The sequence below is a fragment of the Chinchilla lanigera genome, unplaced genomic scaffold (genome assembly GCF_000276665.1).
Source record: "Chinchilla lanigera isolate Chin_1 unplaced genomic scaffold, ChiLan1.0 scaffold00131, whole genome shotgun sequence".
NCBI classification, from domain to species: Eukaryota; Metazoa; Chordata; class Mammalia; order Rodentia; family Chinchillidae; genus Chinchilla; species Chinchilla lanigera.
Genome location: NW_004955532.1, coordinates 3,008,566 through 3,033,586, shown reverse-complemented (window position 1 = coordinate 3,033,586; position 25,021 = coordinate 3,008,566). Strand labels below are relative to the sequence as shown.

The window sequence follows — 25,021 nt, the reverse complement described above, 5'->3', positions numbered from 1 at the left end:
CTCTAACATATCACCGGTCTCTTCTAGGTGACAATGATCTGAATTCTGTTTCCTTCAATAACAAGCCCATTTCTAGGTATGCACATAATTTTATTCCTGATCCCTTTTCATCTCATCCTTTGATCTTTAAGGTCATGAGAGTCCCCTGGAGTGGCTGGCCCAACTGAGGCTAGTACTGGGAACTGAAACTCATGCATGATTGTTGTTAATGCTTTTGCTGTGATGACGACTGTCTTCCTGCACAGAAAATCTTCCTGGGCCAGGCTTTCAGGGCAAGTGAGGATTTCCCACAGGATCCATGTTGCTGAGACTCTTGCCCTGAGGCAAACCTCTGAGCCAAGGCTACTGAACCAGTGTTTCTCAGACTGTTCTACAGAGCCTGTGCTGTCCTACACAACAGGGAGAGGTGCCCCACGAGCACATTAACGTGGGAATGCTGGTGATTACACTATCCTTTTAGAGATCTTTTCCATGCAATTTTGCATGTTAAAGGCTTTGAGAAACCTTGGATGGAGAGGCTTTCTCAAGTTTGTTTTAAATGAATCTTTTTAAAATCAATTAGCTCATGATTCACCGTTCTCCCCTAGCATATCTACAAGCATCTTCCCAAAACGCAAATCTGGAAATGCCGCTCCATGTTATCAGTAGCTCTCAGTTCTCAGACTGATTTTAAAAAGGGTTACTAACACTATTTGGTCAGGTAATTAGTAATTGTTGGTTATTTTTAAACCTTTTCCTTTGTAGTAAAGTCATTTGTGAGTGGCCAAGGAAGAGGTTTCCTCTGCCGTGTTCCCACAATTATCAATATCATCAGCCAAAAGAGAAATACTAAAGGATAAATTTATTTTCATAAATTATAATCATTTAAATGTCAAATAAATTAATTTTATCTTATGACTTATCAAGGAACAAGATAGGCATGGAATAACAGAGTGAGTCCCTCCCTCATGAAACTGAGGGTCTGCATCCTCCTTCCAGAGGGAACTATACTAAACGGGTAATTGAAAGTGTATTAGCTCTTGCCTAAATGTGGCTCATTATCTCTACAGACAAAGAAGAGAATCTCTGTCCTTTTCTCCTTGCAAATGTGTTGTGAGATTCAAGTAGAGAAACATTTTGTATACTGTAAAGTTCTACACATTCAATATTTTTACTGGAAACACCCTTTTGAGATTGAGATTTGTCCTTAAAATCATATTAAAACAAAGAACATTTCAAAAAATAAGTGAGGTAGGAAGATTTTCTGGTAACTTGAAATTTCACTTGTTTTTTAGGGAGATGAAATATTAACATCACTGTACTTGGGAAGGCCATGTGTATTTTCTCTGAGTCTCTCTTTGGTCTTAGTCCTGTTCCAAATCCTGCAAGGCCTCTCCATGAACTCAAGCCAGAAGTTGAGGTCCACCATGGAGTGGTGGACCTGGGAAAACCTTCGTGGTTTCCGAAGAACTTCTTCATTTCACAAAGAGGGAAACAAGCTCAGAGATGGAGTGTGACTTATGCAAGAGCCCACAGCAGTAGTTTTCAAGCTGATTATAATATCTTATAAAGGCAGGTAAGAAGGGGCCCTGTTTTAGAGGAGAATTTCCACTCCTCCAGAAATGCCAGCACAAAGCCTTAAATAATTAAGTCTTCCCAAGCAGCTTGCTCAGCTGCACACAGTACATGCTGTGAAGGCACACAACGATCCTTTTCCTGTTAGTAAACCTAGGAGTTAAGTTATTGTCTCTTTGTAGCTCCTCAGTACTATGGCAATCCCTGAGAGAGCATGCTTTCTTTCTGACGGAAGACGAACACTGCTACCACTAGGAATAAGCGGGTCTTTCCTGATACCAGACCTCTGAAGACTGCCCAGTGTAGGTCTGTCTCCCTTCCCTACTGCCCCACTTCATCACCTCCCTCAGCGTGGGGTGGCTGGGGCTGGGGCAGCTTACAGCAGACCAAAGAGCTCCCTGTAGCTCTCGTCGCCTCTCCCCTCTGACACCATGCTGTCCAGCTTGTCAATCAGCTCAGCCTCCACCTAGAAGAAAGCAGAGACTTCGTAACTCCAAATCAACTCAGAACGGCAAATGCTCATCCCCTTGCTAGACGAGGATGGTAGGAAACTTTCCTTATTTGTGTCCTTGCTCCAAATAAATTCCAGGAAAGACAGCATATTAGCTGCAGCACCAAGAAACTACCCTGCCTCCTGCTATCAAGAAGGCTTCCCTCCCTAGTGCTTTAATATACGGGGCTTAAAGTTTCAGCTACTGCTTTTCCATTTAAGGAAAAAAGGCAAGAAAAATATTCTGGTTCCAAAAAAGCCTTTGTTAAATGTTTTCCTTTTGTTTTAAAATTTATTTTAAAAAATTATGTATAAAATATATCTGGCTAATAATTGTACTACTAATATCTGTGGGTTTATTGAAAGGAACTGTTAATGTGTAATTGTTTACTTAATCTTACATGCCTATATCTGGTTATATGTACAACCATTTTGAAGATGACATTATGTAATATACTAACCATTGTTAATATCTATCATCATGTTTTGAAATTCTGTGTCATTTTTACTGTTCTCTATGCTGTTTTGTTTATGTATTTGTTTTTGTTATTTTGGTTTTTTTTTCTTTTCTCTTTAAAATGAAAAACAAAATTTATATGTATATACAAGGATAACTATGATAGGTGTATTGCTGATGTCTGTGGCTTATTGAAAGGAATACACAATGCTTAAAATTTTCTTTTTTCTTGACCAGTTTTGCATGCTTGACTCTGGCAATCAGAATGACTGATCTGAAAACAACAATATGCAGTATAAGAACCATTGTTGAATTCCTACCATCTTGTATGGTGAAGCTCTTCATCATTTCCAATGTTTTTTATTACTTCTTACTGTCTTTGATTGTTTGATCAATCTTACATTCTTACGTCTGGTGGACTGAGCAACTTCACTGAAGGTAACAGTATGTAATGTTGCAACCATTGTTAATTCCTATCATTTTGTTTTGAGGTCATGTATCACTTTTTTTGTTTTTGTGTTGTTTTGATTTTGTCTTCATTGTTGTTTTGCTAGTTTTTTAAATCTTTAAAATAAAAAAAATATCTGGCTAGAACTTTATCCCCTAATCAGCCAGTCTAAAAGGAGGCTTGTGTTGGTTTGTCGGTCTTCACTCTAATGAGACTGACATTAGTTTGTGTTGAAAAGTGATGTATTTCCTTCAGAGATTCTCCTTCAAGATAACAAGCTCCACCACTGCTAAGCCCTTGGGGCTGCTGTCCCTGCCACCGCCCATCACGGGAGGCCCCTTGACATGTTACTGGTATCTTAATCATGAGGAGCAACACTGGCTTTGCTCCTTCCGTATGGATCTGCAAGGGCACTGAGCGCTGCCACTTTGTCTTTTCTTTCTTTCTTTTTTTGTGCAGTACTGGGGATCTCAGGGCTTCTGAACTGGAACAGATATCTACCCCTTGCTCTCTCAAGACAGAGTCTTGTTGTGTCCCTAAAGTGTCCAGGCTGGGTTTAAACATGTGATCCTCTTCCTTCGGCTGCCTGGAAAGCAGAGATTGTACTGCCAAAATATTTTTCCAATAGGCTCCACTGGACTTACTCTTGAGGTGAAAAATTAGTTGAAGTGATGTCAGATAAAATCTTTTCTACCCTTCATTACCCGTTAAAATGTGGTGGTCTGGTATATTTTATATATATATATATATATATATATATATATTTATTTTTATAAACAACACAAAACCCTGACATAGTTAAATTTAATATTGTGCTAACATAGAAGCATTTTCTTCCTCACAGAGGGCAAAAGAATCCTAAGGAAAAGAAAGACAAGAAACCGACTGAGTAAATGCACCGAAAGCAGTTAGGGGTCGTGAAATCAGCAGGAATGAGGAGGGATGAATAAATACGACCCTTTTTATAGTGACGGACTATATGGCCAAGTGCCAAAGGGTGCCCGGTGCTAGCGGACGTGGAGACACTGCCGCACGCACCCTAGGCCCTGATTAGCCAGCTGACTGGATACCTATTAAAAAGGAACAGAAGGCCAAAGACCTGGTGCTTTTCGGGATTAGTGCCATCCTGCTCTCTTTGTCTGGAGAAGAGGTCTCAGCAGGGACTTGCCTAGGGCCATGAAAAGTCTGGTAGATCTGGGTTTGGGAGCGAAGGTATCTCACCCCAGTTCAGAGCATGTCTTGCCTAACTTGGTCAACTAGCTGGCTACAAGCAGGACCTGATTTTATTTATTTGTTTGTTTTTTGAGACAGAGTCTTGCTATGTAGTCCATGCTGGCCTTGAATTCACTATGTATCCCAGGCTGGCCTCTAACTTGCAGTCCTCCTGCCTCAGCCTCCTGAGTGCTGGGATTACGGGCATGCATTACCACACTTGGCTGAGAAAAGCCTGATTCTAACAAAGGGATCTCTTTATATAGAGAGGCACAGGTAGATTGTATTTCCCCAAACGGGAAAATGTGAAGAGGAGACCTGGAGCAATTTGGAGTGCAATCAGAAGGGTGCATGGTGCTGGGTGGATATGGAGATACTATTTCATCACCCCTGCAGAGCTGTGAAGGAGGAACTTAGGAGCGCTCCAAAACATGGAATATTGAAGATCAGTGCATGAAAAACTGAGGTCTTGAAGTCAAACAAACAGTTAGTTCTTCAAATTTATCATATCATAATTAGTAATACTATCCATGAGGTCTCCAAAGTCACTCTCATTCTACAGAAACAGTATTTCTGAAATGGCACTTTGTTATTCATTCAACATTTGTCCTGTGACATAATCAGTTGTGTAGTTCCGGACGAATGTTTGCCTAAGTCCAGGTTTCTGTGTTTGTGAAATGGGGAGGGTGCTCACATTCCTCCTTGGTGTCACTTGCCCTGTGGCCTGGCTCCTGGGAAGTGCTCAATAGACGCTAGTTTTGGTTTTCATTTCTGTGTGCTCCCCATGTGTTAGGCACCACATTGTGTCCTGAGAAAATAAAATGCGCAGAAAGTCCTGATCCTGAAAGCTCCTCATCTCATAGGGAAGGTAGGGACAGCAGCTGCCACGACTCCGCACGGTCCGTGCTCAATGGGGCCCACAAAGACAGGGCAGCCTGGGCCTGAGAAGTCGACAGGCAGCAGTTTCCAGAGGTGCTGCTATGAAAATGTGCATGTCTCCGCTCCTTATACAGTGAGCATACCTTGAGCAACTTACTGAAGAAGGTGGACGTCTGTTAAGGGGTTTCTTATGGGCCAGTCATTGATTTACATGTACATTGCAGCTCATGTGGCTGGGCACTAAGGGTGCTAGTAATGCTCATATTCTGTTAGAGGCAGTAAAGTAATCCTTACAGAAATGCCCTTTTGTTAAGGGCACAAATGCCCTTTGTCTTATGGAAGTGACCTTTGTTACAGCCACCTCATTCTTATTTGTTATACTGGAGATCTTGGCTAAAAAAATAAGCAAAAAAAAAAAAAAAACAACAAAAAAAGAAATACACAGACTAGAAAGGAAAAAAACCAAATACAGTCTCTAACAAAATGATCCCAGGAAATTAATAGAAGAATCTTCTAGGGCTTGTAAGTGAATTTAGCAAGGTATGGGATATAAGTTAATATATAAAATTCAATTATATTTTTATATACAGTACTAGAAAACAGACTTTAAAATCAAATCATGCAGGGCATGGTGGCACATGCCTGTAAGCCCAGCTGTTTGAGAGGCAGGAAGGTCTTGCATTTAGGGCCAGCCTACACAACTTAGTGAGACCTGGTCTCAGAATAAAAGGACTGTGGATGTAGCTCAATGCACCTTGCCTTCACACCTCAGTACTATATAGAAAATGTCATGAAAATAGCATCAAAATCCAGAAAATACTTCTGCATAAATTTAGTAGCATAAATATAAGATCTGTATGTTAACATTGAAAAAATCAAAGAATGCTTTTTAACATATTGATTCTTCCCAATTTTATGTATAGATTCAGTGTAATCCTAATCAAAATCTTAGCAGGAATTTTCATGGAAACTGATATGTAGATTCTAAAAATGAGAAAAGGAGAACTGGAATTGCTAATATAACACTGAAGAAAATGACCAAATTTGGAGGACTCATGCCACTTAATTTTAAATACTATTTATAAAGCTTTAGTAATCAAGGGCATGTGTTATTAATAAAAGAATAAATATAAAGATCAACAGAAAGACTGACGTGTCCAGAGATTGACATAAATATAACCAACTGATCTACAAATTTTAATTGACAAATAATTGTATATATTTATGAGGTACAATAATAATATATCCCATGATGATTAAATCAAGTTAATCAACATATAAAGTACTTCACCTACTTAACATTTCTGGTGAGAGTACTGAAAATCTACTTTTAGCAATTTTGAATTATATAACACATTATTATTAACTGTAGTCACCATGTTGTGCACCAAATTATTAAAATTTATTCACTGAAACTTTGCATGCTTCAATAGTTATTTGATTCTTGGTAAAGGTACAAAGATAATTTAAGAAGAAAGGAAAGATTTTTCAACAAAAGCTGCTAGAATAATTGGACACCCATATGCCCTTCCTCCCCCAAAGAACTTTCACTCACACTTCATACTTTGTACAAAAATGAACTCAAAATAGATCTAAATTTAAAATGTAAAATTATAAAATGTCTTGGGCTGGGAGTATAATTCTGTGCTAGAGTACATGTCTTGCAGGCATGAGGATTTGGATCAGATTCTGGCACTGAAAAAAAAAGTTATAAAACTTCTAGAAGAAAATATGGAAAAAGTTTTAGGGCCCTGAGTTAGGCAAATAGTTATCAGGTATCACTCCAAAAGTATGACCCATAAAAGGAAAACATTGATATTGGACTTCATTAAAATTAAAATCTTTGTTCTGCAAAAGTCATTGTTTATTAGATAAAATGATAAGCTAAAGACTTGGAGAAAACATTTATAAATTGTAATTTAGCAAAGGACTTATGTCTAGACTATACATGAAGAACCCTTAAAACTCAACAATATTAGGAAATTACCCAACTGAAAATAAAGAAGTTTTGAATAATAATCTCACCAAAGAAAGACAAGGACGCACATAAAAAGACTCTCATCACTAATACTTAGTGAAATGGCTATCAAAACCGCAATGATATACAATTACATACCTATCAGAATGGCACAGCCAAGCAAAACTAAGCACTGGTTAGTGAAAGGAGTAACTCGAGTTCTCATATTGTTGTTGGGACTTCAAAACAGCAAATCATTTTGGAAAACAGTTTGATAGCTTCTTTTTTCAAACCATCTTAAAATATAGGTTTAATTACACTTTTAAACTTTAAAAAGAAAGTACCAAGAAACATACATAAGTATTGCAATAAGACCCGCTACTTTGGATAATAATATTTTCTAAGTTCTATGAACATAGTTGAAGTTTTAGAACATATATAGACTCAGAACAGGACTAATAGTTCTTGGAAATGATGATCCAATATGATAGAATTACATGATGACAGAAGCTGACCCTTTCTTACAATTAGATTTTAACAAATTATTTTGTCACAAATAAAAATGGCAGTGTGTGAATTACTTAAGTTCTAGAAGGTAAAAGAAAAAACTGACTTCAGGTAATCACTGAATACTATAGAAATAAGGTTTGCTTTTTTAAAAATTTTATTTTATGTGAAAAATAAAACAAAATTTCCAAACAAAATAATAGGAGAATAACAATAGTTAATACAGTGCGTATTGTTATCTTCAAATAAGTTGTTTGCTTATTTTTTTAAAACCAAAAATATGCAAAAATTTTGTACAAAGGAAGCTTGATATTCAGTATGAAAACAAACATAATACTTGTAACAATTTTTACCCATGAAAGACTGGATCTTACCATAAATACCATATTGCTACTAGTGGACATAAAAGGAACAAATCTGTTTCTAAAATACTGCTATATAGATAAGTAATGTTAATATAAGTTCTTTTTTATTTTAAAGAGAAAAAATAACAAAATAACAACAATGAAGACAAAAACAAAACAACACAAAAACAATGAAAACTATACAGGATTTCAAAACAAGATGATAGGAATTAACAGTGGTTGTTATATTACATATTGTTATCTTCAACAAAGTTGCTCAGAGTACCAGATGTAAGAAGTTCTTTATTTATGTTAAAATCTGTTTTAGTTTGCTGGTGTGACCAAACCTTAAAGGTAATCCCAAAGGATAAAGCAGAAGGTAAGAACAGATGTTTAGATATTACGTAGAGGCTCAACTGGATACAATTCATAAACCTTCAAGATACTTCTCTAAAGTTGCTTGAACTGTGTTTGGGTAGCGTCTGGTAGTCTACTTAAACTGAGCCAACCATTAATAACTGGGTGTTCCCTTGTCACGACCACTCAGTGAAGGCATCATGAGCACAGACACATTTTAAGTGGAAGACTGACATTCCAAGTCATGCTGCTTGATTTTACATATAAAAGAATAGAACCTCTCGCTTTTAAAAGTTGTGGAGGAGCTTCATAATAAATTATTAAATATACTAATTTCTGTGAGGTCTAGCAATTAAATATACTTGAAGGTAGAACTAAAATTCCACTAAGAACCATTTTCTTTATTATATTATGTAAGAAAATATATATGTCTGTACACAAAAAGTGAACGCCTTTTCTGCAAACAAGACTCAGCGGAAAACAGCAGTACACAAAAGGCTATGTAGAATGCGACTGGACACTTGACAACTAGATTAGCTGGATCAAGTCACACTGCAGTCCTCTGTAATTCTCAGAGTTTCACTAACGCCTTGCAAAAACTACAAGCATCTGCTTAGATTCCCTAACAAGGATATATTTTTATAAATTTTATATAATCAAGTTACTGAACATGAATGTTAGGCTCTTGCACGTGACCTGTATTTTTTCCTCTGATTGACAAACCCAAGGATATTTTCTGTCAGATATAATATGAAAAAAAAATTTTGTGCTAGACAAAAAGTTGAAATTGCTCAAAACTCCCTGTTTAAACTTTAACAAGTGCAAGTTTATGCTGTTGGCCCTAGTTACCATACATTGATAACTTCTTATGAAGCTAAGTACATTATTCTAAGATTCTGCAATTCTATGCTTAGGTAGTCACCCAAGAAAAATGAAAGTTTATATTCATACAAAAACTGTAAAAAATGTTTTCAGTACTTTAATCATAAGACCAAAAATGGAAAGAACCTAAATACTCCTCAGTACCAGAATAGCTACTGATATAAACATAACGTGGATGAACCTCTCACAACATTATGCTAAGTGAAAGAATCTAGTCTCAAAAGACTGTCTTCTGTTTGATTCCATCTGTATGACATTTGTGGAACAGGCACAACTATACTGATGGAGAACAGATCAATGGCTGCTTTGGTAAAGGATAGAGGAAGTGTTTGACTACAAATAACAAGATAGAAAAATTTAGGAATTACAAGAATCTCGATTGTGGTGGTGGAGGTACAATTCTATGCCTTTGCCAAAACTCATACAACCATAAATCCAAAGAATTATACTCTATGTAAATTTAAAAATAAATGCTTTAAAATTACTGTTGGTCTAGTCTGTTCTTCACTGTTAAAGTAACACTTACTTCAAGACCACTGGTTCATGCCAGACCCATGGGTTGAGAAGGAGTTTAGTGAGGAGCTGGGACCATTACTGAGTCAATGCAGAAATTTTTCTTAGAGGCCTATTGGAAACTTCTGCTTGAGGATCAGCAGTAGAGGAATGCCAGTGTCTGAGAATGGATATTTTGTGCTGCTACCTAATTAGTTCCTTTTTTTTTTTTTTCCTATTTGTTTTGTATGTGTGTGGTATCGGGGATTGAGCCCAGGGCTTTTTTACTGAGCTATATCGCCAGCCCTTTTTATTTTGAGACAATGTCTTGCTAAGTTGCCCGGGCTGGGCTCAAACTTACAATCCTCTTGCCTCAGCCTCCTGTAATGTTGGGATTATAGATGTGTGCTACCATGCTTAGATTACTTATTTTATTAGTTAAAGTTGGCTTCCCTAACACTGGTCCCTACTGATCCTGTATAATTCCCTGGAAGTACAAATACAAGTTGATCCTGTTCCCCTTAGTAGTGGCAGAATAACTGCAGAAAGGGACAGCTTGAAGCCATTCAGTCAGTATCATCTCCTGGACCTGTAATCTGAAATCCTGAGCTACCTTGAACCATGAGAAGTCATCTGGTTTGGGCCCCAAACTTACAAATTCTCGGGCCTTATAGTGGATCTTTTAAAGAAGGACAACATGTTCCCAGGGACCTCTCCTGAGTGAAACTGAGAGAGTGTACTCCCAGTCATTCTTTCCTTCATCAGAAAGTTCCTTTTACATTAGTTCATCCTTTCTTGTGATTCTTCTCTGGCTTCTAAGATAAATAAAATCCAGAAATTGATTTTGGCCAACAAAAATGATGGAAAAACCCTTGAATAAAATTCAAGATGGCCATACTACAGCCTATTCCCACTGGAACCAGGTGTAGCCATGGGGGCCACCTGCGTAAGAAGGGATCCATTGCAGATGAGAGCACCCTGAACACGGCCAGGTGTCATTTTACCTGTTTGAAGTTGCCATTTTTCCTCTGCTCCCAGTCCATCATGTCATGAAAGATGGGAATCATGATATTCCGTACTTCAGGCTGTGGGACCAGTGTCACACCCAGGAAAGGACCGATCATTCCCGGAATAAAGTGGATCTTATGTTCACCTGAACAATAAAGCCCAAAGATGTTAGTAATGCTGGCTTTGTTCCTTTCATGAAAGATTCAAAGGTAGGACCACAGACTTATGCTGGAAGCTTCTGAGAGTAAAGCTCTTTCTTATAGTTTTCTGAGATACCCTCTCTCAGCTTTTTGGTGGTACACAAATCCTGAGCTACCTTGAACCATGAGAAGTCATGTGGTTTGGGCTCCAAACTTACAAATGCTCGGGACTTATAGTGGATCTTTTAAAGAAGGACAACATGTTCCCAGGGCCCTTCTTTACAGACTTTTTTTTTTTTTAATATTTTGAGACAGGGTCTTGTTAAGTTGCTAAATTGCACAGGCTGGGATCAGATTTATGATCCTCCTGCCTTAGGCTCCTACAATGTTGGGATTATAGGTGTGTGCCACCATGGCCAGCTCCTCTTGCTTTTGAGAGTTCCTGGATGAAATTGGCCCAGCTTAGTGAAAGCAATGTTCAACTAGTACAAAAATGCTTTTCCAAAGAATTTCCTGGAAGTTCCACAAGCTACCTAAAATCTTTGAGACTGAGGAACAGAAGTTTTGGTTTGGCAAGGATTGGATTCTGGGTTACTCGTACCAATTTCAGATGGTCTGGTCACGACATTTTCTTTTAATAAAGGGAGAGCCGTATTTTCTGCTTAGACGCAGTGCATGCTCCCTGGGGTTTCCACCTCCAGCCTAGACACATTGAAGTGCTGAGGACATCGAGTCCCTGACCCGGCTCCAGAGGCCTTTTCAGCGCCTGTGCCCACGGATGCCTTCTGAGCTGGCAGGAGCCTTCCGTACAACCTTCCCTTGAAAGCTGGCTTGGACTCTCTTTTACCCACTTTACTCACTCTGGCTTCACATTTTACTTCTAATGTTGGCAGATCTACTCAGAGCAGATCAGCACGTCCCTCAACTGCCTTTATGAGGCCTTCCCACGCGAAGTGAGCGATGTGCGTTTTCTTCTGTATGGCCTGCCATCTGGGGAATGTTCCCAGAGGTCAGGGCCAACCCTGAGGACCATAGAATACAACTCTTATCCTCCCTGAAACAGGGAGACAGAGACCCATTTTCAGAGTTCTGCTTTCAGTCCTTCAGACTAAGGAAGATACAAACTATAGACCCATGCAGCAATTGTGTTGGCCAAGTAAAACCAGTTCTCAAGCCCCAGAGAATGTCATTTTCACTAAAATCGATGAAGAAGAAATCATTTTTATCAGGTATACCTAGTATCTTTTATATCTTAGATTTTAAAAGTCTCAGAAGAAAATATTAGCTGTGAGTCTGATTTTGTACATTTAAAGCATGGCACCTGGAACAACTGCCAGTGTCTTGTGTTCCTGAGAATTTCAGGGTCAGTTTCAGTGTTGACATCCATAAGCAAAGTATGTTGGATGCAGGGAACAAGAGATATTAAAGCTGGAAAGTACACTAGGGAAAAACACTCCCATTCAGGGACTGAAGGCCCTACTGCTAGAAGAAATAAAGGCCTCACACCTTGCTTGCTCCTCTAGGGGTGGGGATGGCTAATAGGTGGCTGACTGTAAGACCTTTGACCATGGGCATGAGCTTAGATAGAGCAGATTTCATTTGAACTTTTCTTTTTGGTACTAGGAATTGAACTCAGGACCTTGCACTTGCCAGGCAGGCACTTGTGTCACTGAGCTATACCCCCGCCCATTTGAACTTTTAATAGCAGCTTCTCTAGCGTATGACAGGCCACTCAGACTTCTGTAGTTTCACAGATTGGCCCAGCTAGCTAAGTCATCAGGGCAGCCCAAGGATTCTACCAGAAAGGCCACTCTGACAAGTTCACATTCCAAACAGTGACTACTAGAGAAGCTGTGGAGAGAAAAGAAGCCAAAATCAGTTTCACCCAGAGACTACAACACTCTTCTCACATGTTTTGTCATTAACTGGTGCCACACACTTGACCTGGATGCGTGGATACGAGACCCGGGAGGTGTTTTAATCTTTATCAGAATGAGGAGCTGCACTTGCTTGTGTGCCGAGTATCTCCAAGATCTGTGCTTCTGAGCTGCAGCATCCAGACTAGGATGTGAAGAGCACAGACAACCTGGCAGCATGGGTTTTCAGACTGGAAACTACCGGAGTCATCCTCCTCTTGCAGCCCTCCGACTTTAGTGCTCAAGAAAGGGACCGTGTATGTATGTAGTAGTGGGATCTTATTTCTTAGCCAAACTCTCCCCACCAAGAGCTTTATGAACATGTTCTACACCATCCATCTGAGGTATTATAATTATGTAACGCTCTCTTGGGGCTGAATTAATACTCATAAAGCCTGGGGGAAAGTATTGGTCTTGGTACTTTTATTTGCACAATGTGCGGGAGGAAGAAGGGAGAAAAGACCTACCCAAATTCTGCCACATGCTGAACAGTTCATAAGCCATCATCACACGCATGTCACCATATCTGGAAGTAATAACACGGGAGCCAGCTGTCAGTGGAAGGTGATTCAGGAAGACAGGGCTGCAGATCTTACTTCAGCACTGTTTTTTTTCTCATGCTTCTCAAAACGCTAAGCCAACTGGCCCTAGAAAGACCCCCATACCTGGCCTCTTGGAAAACCACCCATGTGAGAAAATTGTGGACCTCTGAAAGAACCTGTCCCAGGAAAATGAGAATTTTCTCATCTGGGCGATTGGGAGGGAGGTGGGTAGGAGACATCTGCCTTACTTATCTAGAATCTTCTTCCTCTTGGCTGAAGTAATGATTTCGAGCTGAAGGCTTGGCTGATTTATGAACAGAACTGCCAGGCTGAAGTAAGAATTCCACACCTGTAGAGGGGGAGAAATATCACATGGCAGTCTAAGTCTTTAACCTTGCAGGGTGAGTTACTAAATACACGTGCACAGCAGGGGATCCATTTTACAGCTTAAGGTCCTGATTTATTTTCCTTTTTGTACATCTTTGTAAATAGGGGTTTCTCCTCCCCTTTTCTTTCTTGGCTCCTTCTGAAGCTAATAGCATTGAACATGAACTAGAAAGCGTACTCAAGGACGTTCGGCTCTCAGCGTCTCCAACAGGGTGCTCCCAGGTCACACTATAATTACCACCGGGCTTGGAAGCTCTTTGATACTTAGACTCTATTACTAAAGTAAAAAGCAGCAAGCACAATTTTTGGCTTTCTAGGATTATTTCAAAGCTAGTGATGAATTTCAGGAGCTCCTACCTTGAAGTCAAAGTCTGTCTCTGTGAAATTCTTGTGCAGTGCAGAGGACAGGTACTGGACAGTAGTGACTATAATACTACAGTAAAGAAACAAAGCATCAACAGAATTAAAAGAGTAATAATGACATTTGATAGCTTTGCATCAATTGGTCACGGCCTATGGGCAAACTTCCAGAGTACAACTTGTTTCCATGTAAGATATGAGCATAAAGAGAAGAGAGCATAAAATCCACAGAAAGCAAACTGGTCCTGGAGAAATACCCTAGAGTTACAAGACAGCACAGGACATCAGGGGGGCCTTAGTACTTCTTTTCTTTGGGCCTTATGGTTCTTTACGGTTTCTTCTAGCTCAAGGAGTAATTTCTAGCATTTCTGAGACTCTTGGTAATCAATATCTATCTATCTATCTATCTATCTATCTATCATCTATCTATCTATCTAAAATGACCACTTTTAGGATGATTTAGGGCATAATTTTATTATTTTACTTGACAATAGGGGTTCACAGTTATTAAAGCCTCACTTTTGGTCACATATTAGTGTTTTCATCTATGAGTCATCGGACTCCAGCCCCTGGTCTAGAAGATCGCTCTTCATCCTAACCTGAGCACATGAAAGGGCAGTGGGAGGTAACCGTGCTGGAACTGCTGAGTATGGGTTGAAGGGGAAAGGAATCGATGTGGGGCAGATAGGTGAGGGCTTGATTACAGTGCGCCCTGGCTATCCGGCTGAGGGATTTAGTCTAACAGTGGCCACCTGGGCTTTGGTACAGAAGACGGGCAAGTCAAAACAGTGCATGAGAGACAGCATGCCACCCACCAAGGGGGTGATAAATTCTAATAATACAAGACATAAAAAAAGGCCGCTTCTGCAGGGAAGGCTGGGAAGCCTGAAGGGCTCTGAGTTAAGAGCACGGAAAAGAGAAACAAGAGTGAAGAGACAGAAACAAGAGGGATTCAAATGGGAAATCCACTACTTGAGAAAATATCCATGTAACCTTAACTATCCTGTTCTGGACAAAAGATTTTCAGGCCTTCTTGGGGGTGGGGAGAGAACTCCATAAAAAGCACAAAGTAGAGAGATAATGGTGGTACCTTGGTACTATAGCTAACAAATAATTTTACTACTTTCTACATACTGCCAACATACCCAACCGATCAGTGGAAGGAGGCAATGGGGTAGGGCTGGAGGCCAAGTACCCTTCTCCTGACTACAGAAATCGCTAATGAGCCACCCATTATTACATGTTACCACTCCTCTGGTTTGCTAAGAGGAAGCACAGCCTAGAAATATAAATGGGGCAGGTAAGTTCGGGACGGCCTTTTGAAGTCATGTGTCAGTCAGCCACGACCCCCGCGAGTGATTAGCACTAGCCACGGGAGGCACACATTGTCTGGCAGACCACACAACTCAAGTTGGGAGGGCTTTAGGCACTGCCTAAACCTGCAGGGCGGCACAGGCCCATGGCCACTGGTTAGGCCTCACTGAAGGGGCACATCCTTAACATTTCCTTTCCTGTTCGCACAATACTGAGATCTACCAGACATTCAGATGCAGTGTTCTCAGTTTCTTTTTCTTGTCCTTATGGCCAGCAGCTAAGTGCTGCTGGCTGTTCCTCCTGACATTTTTTTTTTTTTTTTCATTTTTCTAACTTCTCTCTTTTCTCCCCCATGGTCTTGGCTTTCATACTTTACTTGCTACTTCTCACATATATACACCCCTTTGTTTGAGAAGAGCTCTCTGGGTGCCAGCGCAGGGCTCTTCCTTCCTTACTTGCTTGTGAGCAGTCTCATCACCATCCAGTCCCGAGGGAAGACACTCATCTTCATGAGGTTCCGGAATACACAGAAAATCTTCAACAGGAATTCCTGGCCACAGAGAAAAGCGGATGTGACACACCACCATTATCACCAGCACAGCACACCTTTCCCCAACAGGCCCTTCCTGGCATCTAGACCATGAGAAAGAATGCTCCCCTATGGCTTGTATCCAGATGTCCCTCCCACCCGAAGCTTCATGCACTTCTGGGTGGGGCTTCTTGGAGACAGCTGGATCTAGGACATGTGATACTGGGATTAAGGGTGTGTGGTACTAAATTAATTCACTGACTGGAATTAGCATAATTTGGGGTGGCACCCCCCAAAAAGCTGGTAGCCTGGATGGGATAAAAGGGAAAGGCAGGCTTGCTTCTGCTGCTTGCTATCTTCCGCCTGCCATGCCATGAACAGTTTCTCCTCTGTGATGTCTCTCTGCCATGCCGCCCTGCCTTGAACCCAGCTGAGTATGGTCTGAGACCTCTACAGAGTGTGAGCTAAATAAATCTTTCCTCCTTTAACTTGTGGGTGCCAGGTATTTTGTCCCAGCAATGAAAAAAGCAACTAAGACAGTACCAGTGCATTAGATTTTGGTTTCCTCTGCGAGGTGCATCTCTTAGAGGCTACATGGGAGTGAATCCTGGCTATTCTCGCAGACCAGATGGGAGCAGATCCAAATTGGGGAGAAAGAGAGAGCTCTACATCTGCTCAATACCTACAGTGCTCAGAGTCAAAAACACAGGGTAGAATGGTGCCCAGAACTGGTTTCAGACTGAATCCACAGACTTCATTCTCTGGGGCATGGCCACTGAGTGCTTGATTTTAAGGGCATTTTTTTTTTTCTGGTTTTCTTTTGATATTAAGAACATACCAATGGGAAAATTTTAGGAATGGCAGAAGAAAGACCTGTGAAAGCTGGGGTATAACTCAGTGGTTGAACATGTGCTTGCTTAACACACCCAAAGGCCTGGATTCAATTCTCAACACCAAAACCAAACCAAACCAAAATGAAAAACCAAAAATCCTACAAAAATATGATTCTTCATGAAAGCAGTAAAATGGTTAAGACTGACTAACTAAAGGCTTCCAACAATTCAAGAAGTGTTTATTTATGAAAAACAGTAACCCCAGTAAGAATGGAGAGCAAGCATTTTAACTTGTTCTGTTCCAATCTTCTCTCCCTCTGCAGTAGCCCAAACAGCTACAGAGCCATGGCAGTCATGAAAACCAGTGCCCTAGCAGTCACTGGAAGGAACAGATGGTTTTGGACCTTCTAACATAGCTCCATTACCCAGAGAATTATTATTACTATACCTGTTTGGGTATTTCCTTGGGAAGAGCTGTCTTTATTTGAACTGACTTGGAGTTTATTCAGTGAGAAAAGCTCTACCCCTGATTTTTTTTGTTGCTGTTGATGAAAAAAATCAGTCACAAAATTTTGTCCAGGTGTAGTGGCACACACCTATAATTCCAGCACTCAGGATGCTGAGGCAGGAAAATCTCTGCAAGTTGAGCTACAAAGTGAGTTCAAAGCTAGCCTGAACTGTTTAGTGAGACCCTATCTCAAAAAGACAAAAAGCAAAACAAAAACAACAAAACAAAACAAGACAAAAAACAAACCCAAACTTTAACATCCCAGTTGAATGACGCAGCCTTCTCAGTAGGGCCAAACAAGAGAATGGCCAGAAAATATAAAGGAAAATCCTAAAAATGAGACATCCACATGGGGATTTGCAAGGTCCTGACATATTCCTGGCAATCTAGGAGGGTATTCACATACCCAAGGTTGTACACATTCCTAGCAAAATTATGAGAAGTGCTAATCTCTCACCTCTAGCTGACAGTGAGGCTCTGTATAAACAGGAAATAAAGGTTAAGGTAGACTAGTAAATTGCTGGAGTATTGAAGGTAAGCCCTGACACAGGCAGAGGGTCTCTGCAAGGTAAGTGCTTGGGAGGAGACTAGGGAGAAATGGTGGCAGAGCCTGCTGCAGTGGTGAAATGTAACAGTAGCGCAGGGTTTTGCTCTGAGGGGACTTGGTCCATGTGACAGGTAACAGCCGGACAGGAACTCCAGCACAAGTGCTCACCATGTCCCCAGAGATAATCAGGTGCCAGGTTGGGAAGGAGTTGATTAAATTTGGGACTCAGAACAACTAAAAAGCAGTTTCACTTTAGGGCACCCAGAGTAGCTCTTTCACTATGATTAGGGGAGATACAACCATGGGAGACAGTGGTGGACAGGAAGCAAGCTAGAAAGACACTGCTTGAGAAATTTGAGGTAAGGCGTGGAAGGACATGGGCAACTCCTCAGGCCCAGCTGAGTTGCATTCAGAAACAGCTGTGTTTTAAAGTTCCAGTATTAAGTATCTGAACTCCTGCCATGCTGCCCACATCCACAGATCTCAGGTCTGATATGTGAATAAGGACACGTCTTGGGGGGAACACTGCCAGAGCCTGCAGTACAAAGAGGGGCCTCTGGGAGAGTGGGCACCTCACAAACCCACAGTCCGTCAGGCTAGGTGAAGAAAATGCTGCCTTGCTGGACTCCAAAACTGCAGATCCTGGAAGGAAATCACACATTCAGAACTATGGAGAAATTTTTGCATTTTTTTTTAGACTCATCTTTTTTCTTTTGGTCTTTCCTCTTCCTTCTGCACTCATTTATTTGGGCTCGGGGAATATTCCTTTTTCCATTTATAAAAATTGTTTTATTAATATATGTTTGCAATACATGACGTTTACAGTTGTCTTGAAGTCACAAGTATGTAACACAGCTTTCTTCTTTTTTATTCCCCTTCTGCACCCTGGCCCCATCTCTAGATCCCCTTCCCCCATTTTCATAGTTATTGTTAATCATAGTTTATTACAAAATAAAGTCTACATCCATTGTGGGTATGTGGTTCATGCACAAGACACATCCTAAATCTTTTAACTTTCTTTTTCCCTGCCCACTTTCTTCACCATTTATCTCTTAGATCCCTTCTCATTTGCAAAAGATGTATCTCCCTATTTGCTTCAGTCAGTCAGTTGGTCGGTCACTCATTCACTCATTCATTCATTCATTCATTCATTCATTTATTTATTTATACATACAGTTCAGGCAGGTCTTGAACTCACTTTGCAGCCCAGGCTGACCTCGAACTCACATTGATTCTCCCATCTCAGCCTCCTGAGCTCTGGGATTGCAGGTGTGTGTCACTATGCCTGGCTCAGTCCTTTACTTTTGTTCTTTACTTACACTTTGCCTTACCCTAATGAGACATACCATAAGGTATTTAAGCTTGTGTGCCTGATTTATTTTGATTAACATTATAATTTCCAGGTGTTTCCATTTTCCTGGAACTGTTTTCAACTTATCTTTCTTCACAGTGGAGTAGTATTGTGTATATCACATTTTCTTTATCCATTCATTTGTTGATGGACATATAGGCTGCTTTCAGGATTTAGCTATTATGAACTGTGCTGCTATAAACATTGGTGTACGTGTATTGCTGTAATATGATGTCTTTAGCTCTTTTGAGAAGATACCTAGAAGAGGTGTGGGGAACCACTCAGACTGCTTCAAAGCTCAGGGGCATCTAAGGACACCTGAGGATGTGACCCCGCTTGTCTAGTGCAGGTGCACAGAGGGAGACAGTTACGTAACCATGACTCAGCACAGGTAAACACACATGCACTGGTTACAGCACTATGTAAGAATGTAAATACGAGATAACGACCTGTATAAAAATTATAGAATACAGACAGGCAGATCTCATATTCTGCTCTGCTCCATGCTGCCTGCTGTTGTTGCTGATGTCTTGCACAGGTGTTCTTTAACCTTGGGACCTCACCTGCAAAAATCTCCCTTGGGCCTCCTGAGCAGGCCAACAAAGGAATAGCTGGGTCAAATAGAATTTCTAATTTTAGTTCTTTGTGAAATCTCCATGCTGAGTTCCATAATGGTTGTATTAGTTTACATTCCCGCCAACAATGTAGAAGGGTTCCATTTTCACCACTCTAGCCATGCTAGCATTTGTTATTTTACATCTTTGTGATTTTTTTCTGGTATAAGATGACGTCACAGTGTTTTTTAATTTGAATTTCTCTAACGGTCAGAGATGTTGAGTATTTTTTTCATATGTTTATTAGTCATTTTTACTTCTTTTGAGAAGTGTCTGTTCATTTAATTTGCTCACTTTTTTGACTGGGTCTTTTATTTTGGGAAGTCTAATGTTTTTGAGTTCTTTATATATTCTAGATATTAGTTCTCTGTCTAATAGTGAGTAAAAATTCTTTCCATTTTGTAGGCAGCCTCTTCACTCTGCTGATTGTTTCCTTCACTGTGCAGAAGGATTGTTTCCTTCACTTTTTAATTTGACGCAGTGCAGTTTGATTCTTGCTCTTATTTCTTGTGCATGTGGAGTTTTGTTCAGAAAGTCCTTGGCTACGACTTCAAGTATTTTACCTATTTTAACTCCCAGTTGGTTCACTGTTTCTATTTTAATGTTTATAGTTTTGATCCATTTTGATTTTAGTTTAGTATATGGTGAGAGACATGGGTCTAGCTTCAGTTTTCTGCATATAGATGGCTAGGTTTCCAAGCAACATTTGTTAAATGGCCTATCTTTCCTCTACCGCATGTTTTTGGCCCCTTTATTGAAGATCAAATAGTAGAATGTGTCTGGAGATGTTTCTGTATCTCTGCTCTGTTCCACTCATCCACACATCTGTTTTCGTGCCAGTTCCACACTGTTTTTATCACTGTTGCTTTGCAGTATAACTTTAAAAAATGTTTTTAAAAGAGGTAACCATTATTTAGTTTTATTGATAACCATAAACTTAACTCTGCGATCCAGCTGTGTTTGGAGGGGAGCAAGGAAAATACGGACCCCAAAGAACTGCAGTAAGAGCACAGATGACAGGGTGTTTTGAGCAGGTGGGGCCGCGGGTGCCCTCCTGGGCTACAGGAAGGGTCTGGTGGTTGCGATACAGGCGTCACATGAGTGAGTGCTGCCCACAGTTGGTGATGGTGCTCTTCTTGCTGCTCTTGCCGTTCCTGGACCCGATGTGCTCCACAGCTTCCACTGCATTCACGCTCCCTTTCCCCTCCTCAAAGACTATGTGCTTGCCATCCAACCACTCAGTCTTGGCAGTGCAGATGAAAAACTGGGAACTGTTTTGCGCCATTTGCCATGGACAAGAAGCCAGGACCTCTGTGCTTCAGGATGAAGTTCTTGTCATCGAATTTCTCCCCATAGATGGACTTGCTGCCAGGCCCACTGTGGCGTGTGACGTCACCACACTGGCACATAAACCCTGGAACAATTCTGTGAAAGCAGGAATGTTATAACCAAATCCTTTCTCTCCAGTGCTCAGGGCATGGAGGTTCTCTGTTGTCTTTGGAACTTTGCAAACAGCTCGAAGGAGACGCGGCCCAAGGGCTCGCTGTCAGGGGCGATGTCAACAAGTATGTGCTTGACCATGGTTGGCAGCATTCGACTGAAGGGGAGGGCAGTGGGGTGGGCAAAGCCTGTGGTGTAACTTTCAAGTCAGGTATTGAGACGTCTCCTGCTTTGCTCTTGTCCAAGGACTACTTTTGCTATTCTGAGTCTCTCCTGGGTCCACATAAATTTTAGGTTTGTTTTCTCTATTTCAGTGAGGAATGCTGTTGGTATTTTGATTGGGATTTGCATTAAAACTGTATATCAGTTTTGGAGACACGGCCATTTTGACAATAATGGTTCTGCCTACCCAGGAACAGGGGACACCTTTCCATTTTCAGATGTCCTCTTCAATCTCCTTTTCCAGAGTACCGTAGTTTTTATTGTAGAGGTCTTTCACTTCCTGGGCTAGGTTAATTCCTAGGTATTTAGTTTTTCTTGATGTTACTTTGTTTATTTTTCTCTTGATATTATTTTGAATGGCATAGTTTCCTAATTTTTTTTCTCCTTGAGCTCATTATTGGTGTACACAAATGCTATTGAGTTCTGTGTGTTGACTTTGTACACTGGCTCATTATTGAAATTGGTTATTAGTTCTGAGTTTTTTGGTGGAATTCTTTGGGTCTTCGATGTAGAGTAAGTATCACATCACTTGCCGATAATGATACTTTGACTTATTCCTTTCTTATACATATCCATTTTCTTTCCCTTGCTCGGTTGCTCTGGCTGTTTTGAGTACTAGGGTGAACAGAAATGGTGATACTGAGCATCCTTGTCTTCATCCTGATTTTAGAGGGAAAGTTTTCAGTTTTTCCCCATTTAATGTGATGTTGGCCATTGGTTTGTCATAAATTGCTTTAGTCCAATTCAGGTAGGGTCTCTTTATACCGATTTTCTTCAGAATTTTCATCATGAAACAATGTTGGATTTTGTCAAAAGCTTTTTCTGCATCTTTTGATATGACTGTATGGTTTTTTACATTGGTTCTATTTATGTGATGTATTAGATTTATTGACTGTATATGTTGAACCATCCTTGAATCTATGGGATGAAATCTACTTGGTCATGATGTATGATCTTGATGATGTATGTGTTGCATTCTATTTGCCAATATCTTATTTAGGAATTTTGCACCTATGTTCATTAAGGAGACTGGCCTGTAGTTCTTTTTTTAATTGGATCTTTGTCTGGTTTTGGGAATCAGAATGATGAACCCAAACTCTTTCACTGAGGAGTTTGAGGAGCATTGGTGATACAATGTACTTTGAAGTTTTGTAAAATTCAGTAGTGAATTGATCAGGGCCAAGGCTTCTTTTTAGTTGGTAGTTTTAAATTACTGCTTCATTTTCATTGCTTGTTATTGGATTACTCAAAAAAATTTTTTTTGTCTTCTTGGTTTAGTTTTATTAAGGAATATGGGTCTAGAAATTTGCCCATTTCTTCAAGATTTTCCAACAAGTTGGAAAATTTTTTGCAGTAGTTACAATCTCCTGGATTTCAACAGTGTCCATTGTGATTTAGTCTTTTTCATTTACAATTTCATTAATGTGAGTCTTTTCCACTTTCTTTTAGTAAATTTGGGTAAGTGTTTGTCTATTTTATTTATTCTTTCAAAGAGCCAGCTCGTTGATTCTTTGTATTATATTTTCAACTCAACTTCATTTCTGCTCTGATCTTTATGATTCCCCTCTTTAATTTTAGTTTGGGCTTGGATTGTTATTTTTCATGTATATTGAGATTCCTCATTAGGTCATTTATTTGAGCTCACTGTTTTTCTAACATAAGCGTTGATTGCTGTAGGCTTTCCTCTTAGGACTGCTTCATTGTGTCTCATAGGTTCTGATGTGTTATACTGGCATTATTATTTGCTACCAAAAACTGTTAAATTTCTTCTGTTATTTCTTCTGTGACCCACTGGGTACTCAAGAGTGTGTTATGTTTCCAGGTGTTTATACTTCTGCAAATGATTTCTAGTTTCACTGCAGTTTGGTGTGATAGTCAACATGGGGTGATTTCAATTCTTTTATATTTATCATAGTGTAATGAAACTAGAGATCAAGGGAAAAAGAAGCCCCAGAAATTATGCAAACACATGGAAATTAAACAGTACCCTCTTGAATAATCAATGGGTCATAAAGAAATCAAAGAAGAAATGAGACAGTTCCTAGAATCAAACAATATTGCCAGTACAACACATCAGAAGTTATGGGACACAATGACAGCAGTCCTAAGAAGGAAGTTTATAGCCGTGAATGCCCCCCAAACACAGTAAGTTCAAGTAAATTACTCTAGTGATGTACCTTGAAGTCCTAGAAAAATGAGAATAACCCGAATCCAAGGCTAGTATAAAGATCAGAGCAGAAATTGATGAAATTGAGATTAAAAAACAATACAAAGAGTTAATTGAAGAGCTGGTACTTAAAAAAGTAAACAAAATAGACAAACCTCTAGCCAGTCTAAGCCAAAAAAGGAAAAGATAAACATCAATGCAATTAGGAATAAAAAAGGTGAAATCACAATGGTTTCTGTCAAAATCCTGAAGATCACCAGTAACTATACTGAGAACAGGACTCTAATAAAACGGAGAATTCAGAAGGAAAATATAAATTCCTTGATACATATGACTACCAAGTGTAAACCAAGAAGACACAAAAAACTTGAATTATCCAGGAACAGACAATAATCTTGAAGCAGTATCCAAAAAAGCTACCAACTAAAACAGCCCAGGAACTTACAAATTTACAACTAAATTTTATAAGACCTTCAGGAACGATCAGATGTCAATACACCTCAAACTCTGTAGTGAAACTGAAAGGGAACAAGTACTTCCAAAGTCATCCTGGAAGCAAGCATTACTCTGATTCAATAACCATAAAAGGGCCCAACCAAAAAAGAGAACTACAAGCCAATCTCTTTAGTAAACATAGGTACAAAAATCTTCAAGACACTGGCAAACAGGGTGCAACATATCATCAAAAAGATCATACATCATAACTAAGCAGGATTCAAGGCAGGGATGGTTTAACCTATGAAAATCAGTAAGTGCAACACACTATATAAACAGAAGCAGGAACAAACATCACAGGATCATCTTGACAGATGCAGAAAAAGTCTTTGAGAAAATCCAACATTCATTCACAACAGAAACCTTGATGAAAATAGGTATAGAAGCACCTTACCTCAATTTGATAGAAGCCATTTATGATGAACCTATTGTCAACATCATATTAGATAGCAAGCTGAAAGCTTTTCCTCTAAAATCTGGGGCAAGACAAGGATGTCCACTATCTCCACTCCTGTTCAGTATAGTACTTGAAGCAGCCGCAAGAATCAGGAGGAGAAAGAAAAGGAAAGTGCACAGCAAAGGAAGAAGATAAACTGTCCTCACTGGCAGATGACGTGACCCTGTAAAAGAAGACCCCCTGAAATCCAGAAGACTCCAGAACTTAGTCAGCAATGTAGCAGGGTACAAAACCAACATGCAAAAATCCATAGTGTCCCTGTACATCAATAATGAGCCCACTGAGAAAGAGATTAGGAAAATACCACTCACAATAACTACAAAAATGAGATACTTAGGAACTCACCTAACCAAGGAGGTGAAAGACTTGTGTAATGAAAACTGCTGTACTCAGAAAAAGAAGACTGAAGAGGACAACAAAAAATGGAAAGGTAGCTGGAAGTGGTGGCACACGCTTGTAATCACAGCACTTGGGAGGCTGAGGAGGAGGACTGCCGTGAGTTTTAGGCCAGCTTGAGCTACATAGTAAGTTCAAGCTCTGCCTGAACTAATAGCAAGACCCTGTTTCAAAAAAAAAAAAAAAAAAAAAAAAAAAAAAAAAAAAAAAAAAAAA

At 39.9% G+C, this 25,021-nt stretch overlaps 1 protein-coding gene and 1 pseudogene across 6 annotated transcripts in view; both read right to left on the bottom strand.

The window, feature by feature from the left end:
* The window catches only part of Dock3 (dedicator of cytokinesis 3), a gene marked incomplete at its 5' end in the record, with an annotated part of 457,227 nt that overhangs the window by 40,340 nt on the left and 391,866 nt on the right, over positions 1–25,021 (bottom strand). For all 6 annotated transcript variants that reach the window (XM_005410370.2, XM_013507624.1, XM_013507620.1 and 3 more), the window contains 6 exon segments: positions 1,935–2,020; positions 10,584–10,732; positions 13,111–13,169; positions 13,434–13,534; positions 13,930–14,005; positions 15,702–15,796. In XM_005410370.2, the coding sequence (XP_005410427.2) occupies positions 1,935–2,020; positions 10,584–10,732; positions 13,111–13,169; positions 13,434–13,534; positions 13,930–14,005; positions 15,702–15,796 (566 nt within the window).
* LOC102030120 lies at positions 20,722–21,248 on the bottom strand (annotated as a pseudogene).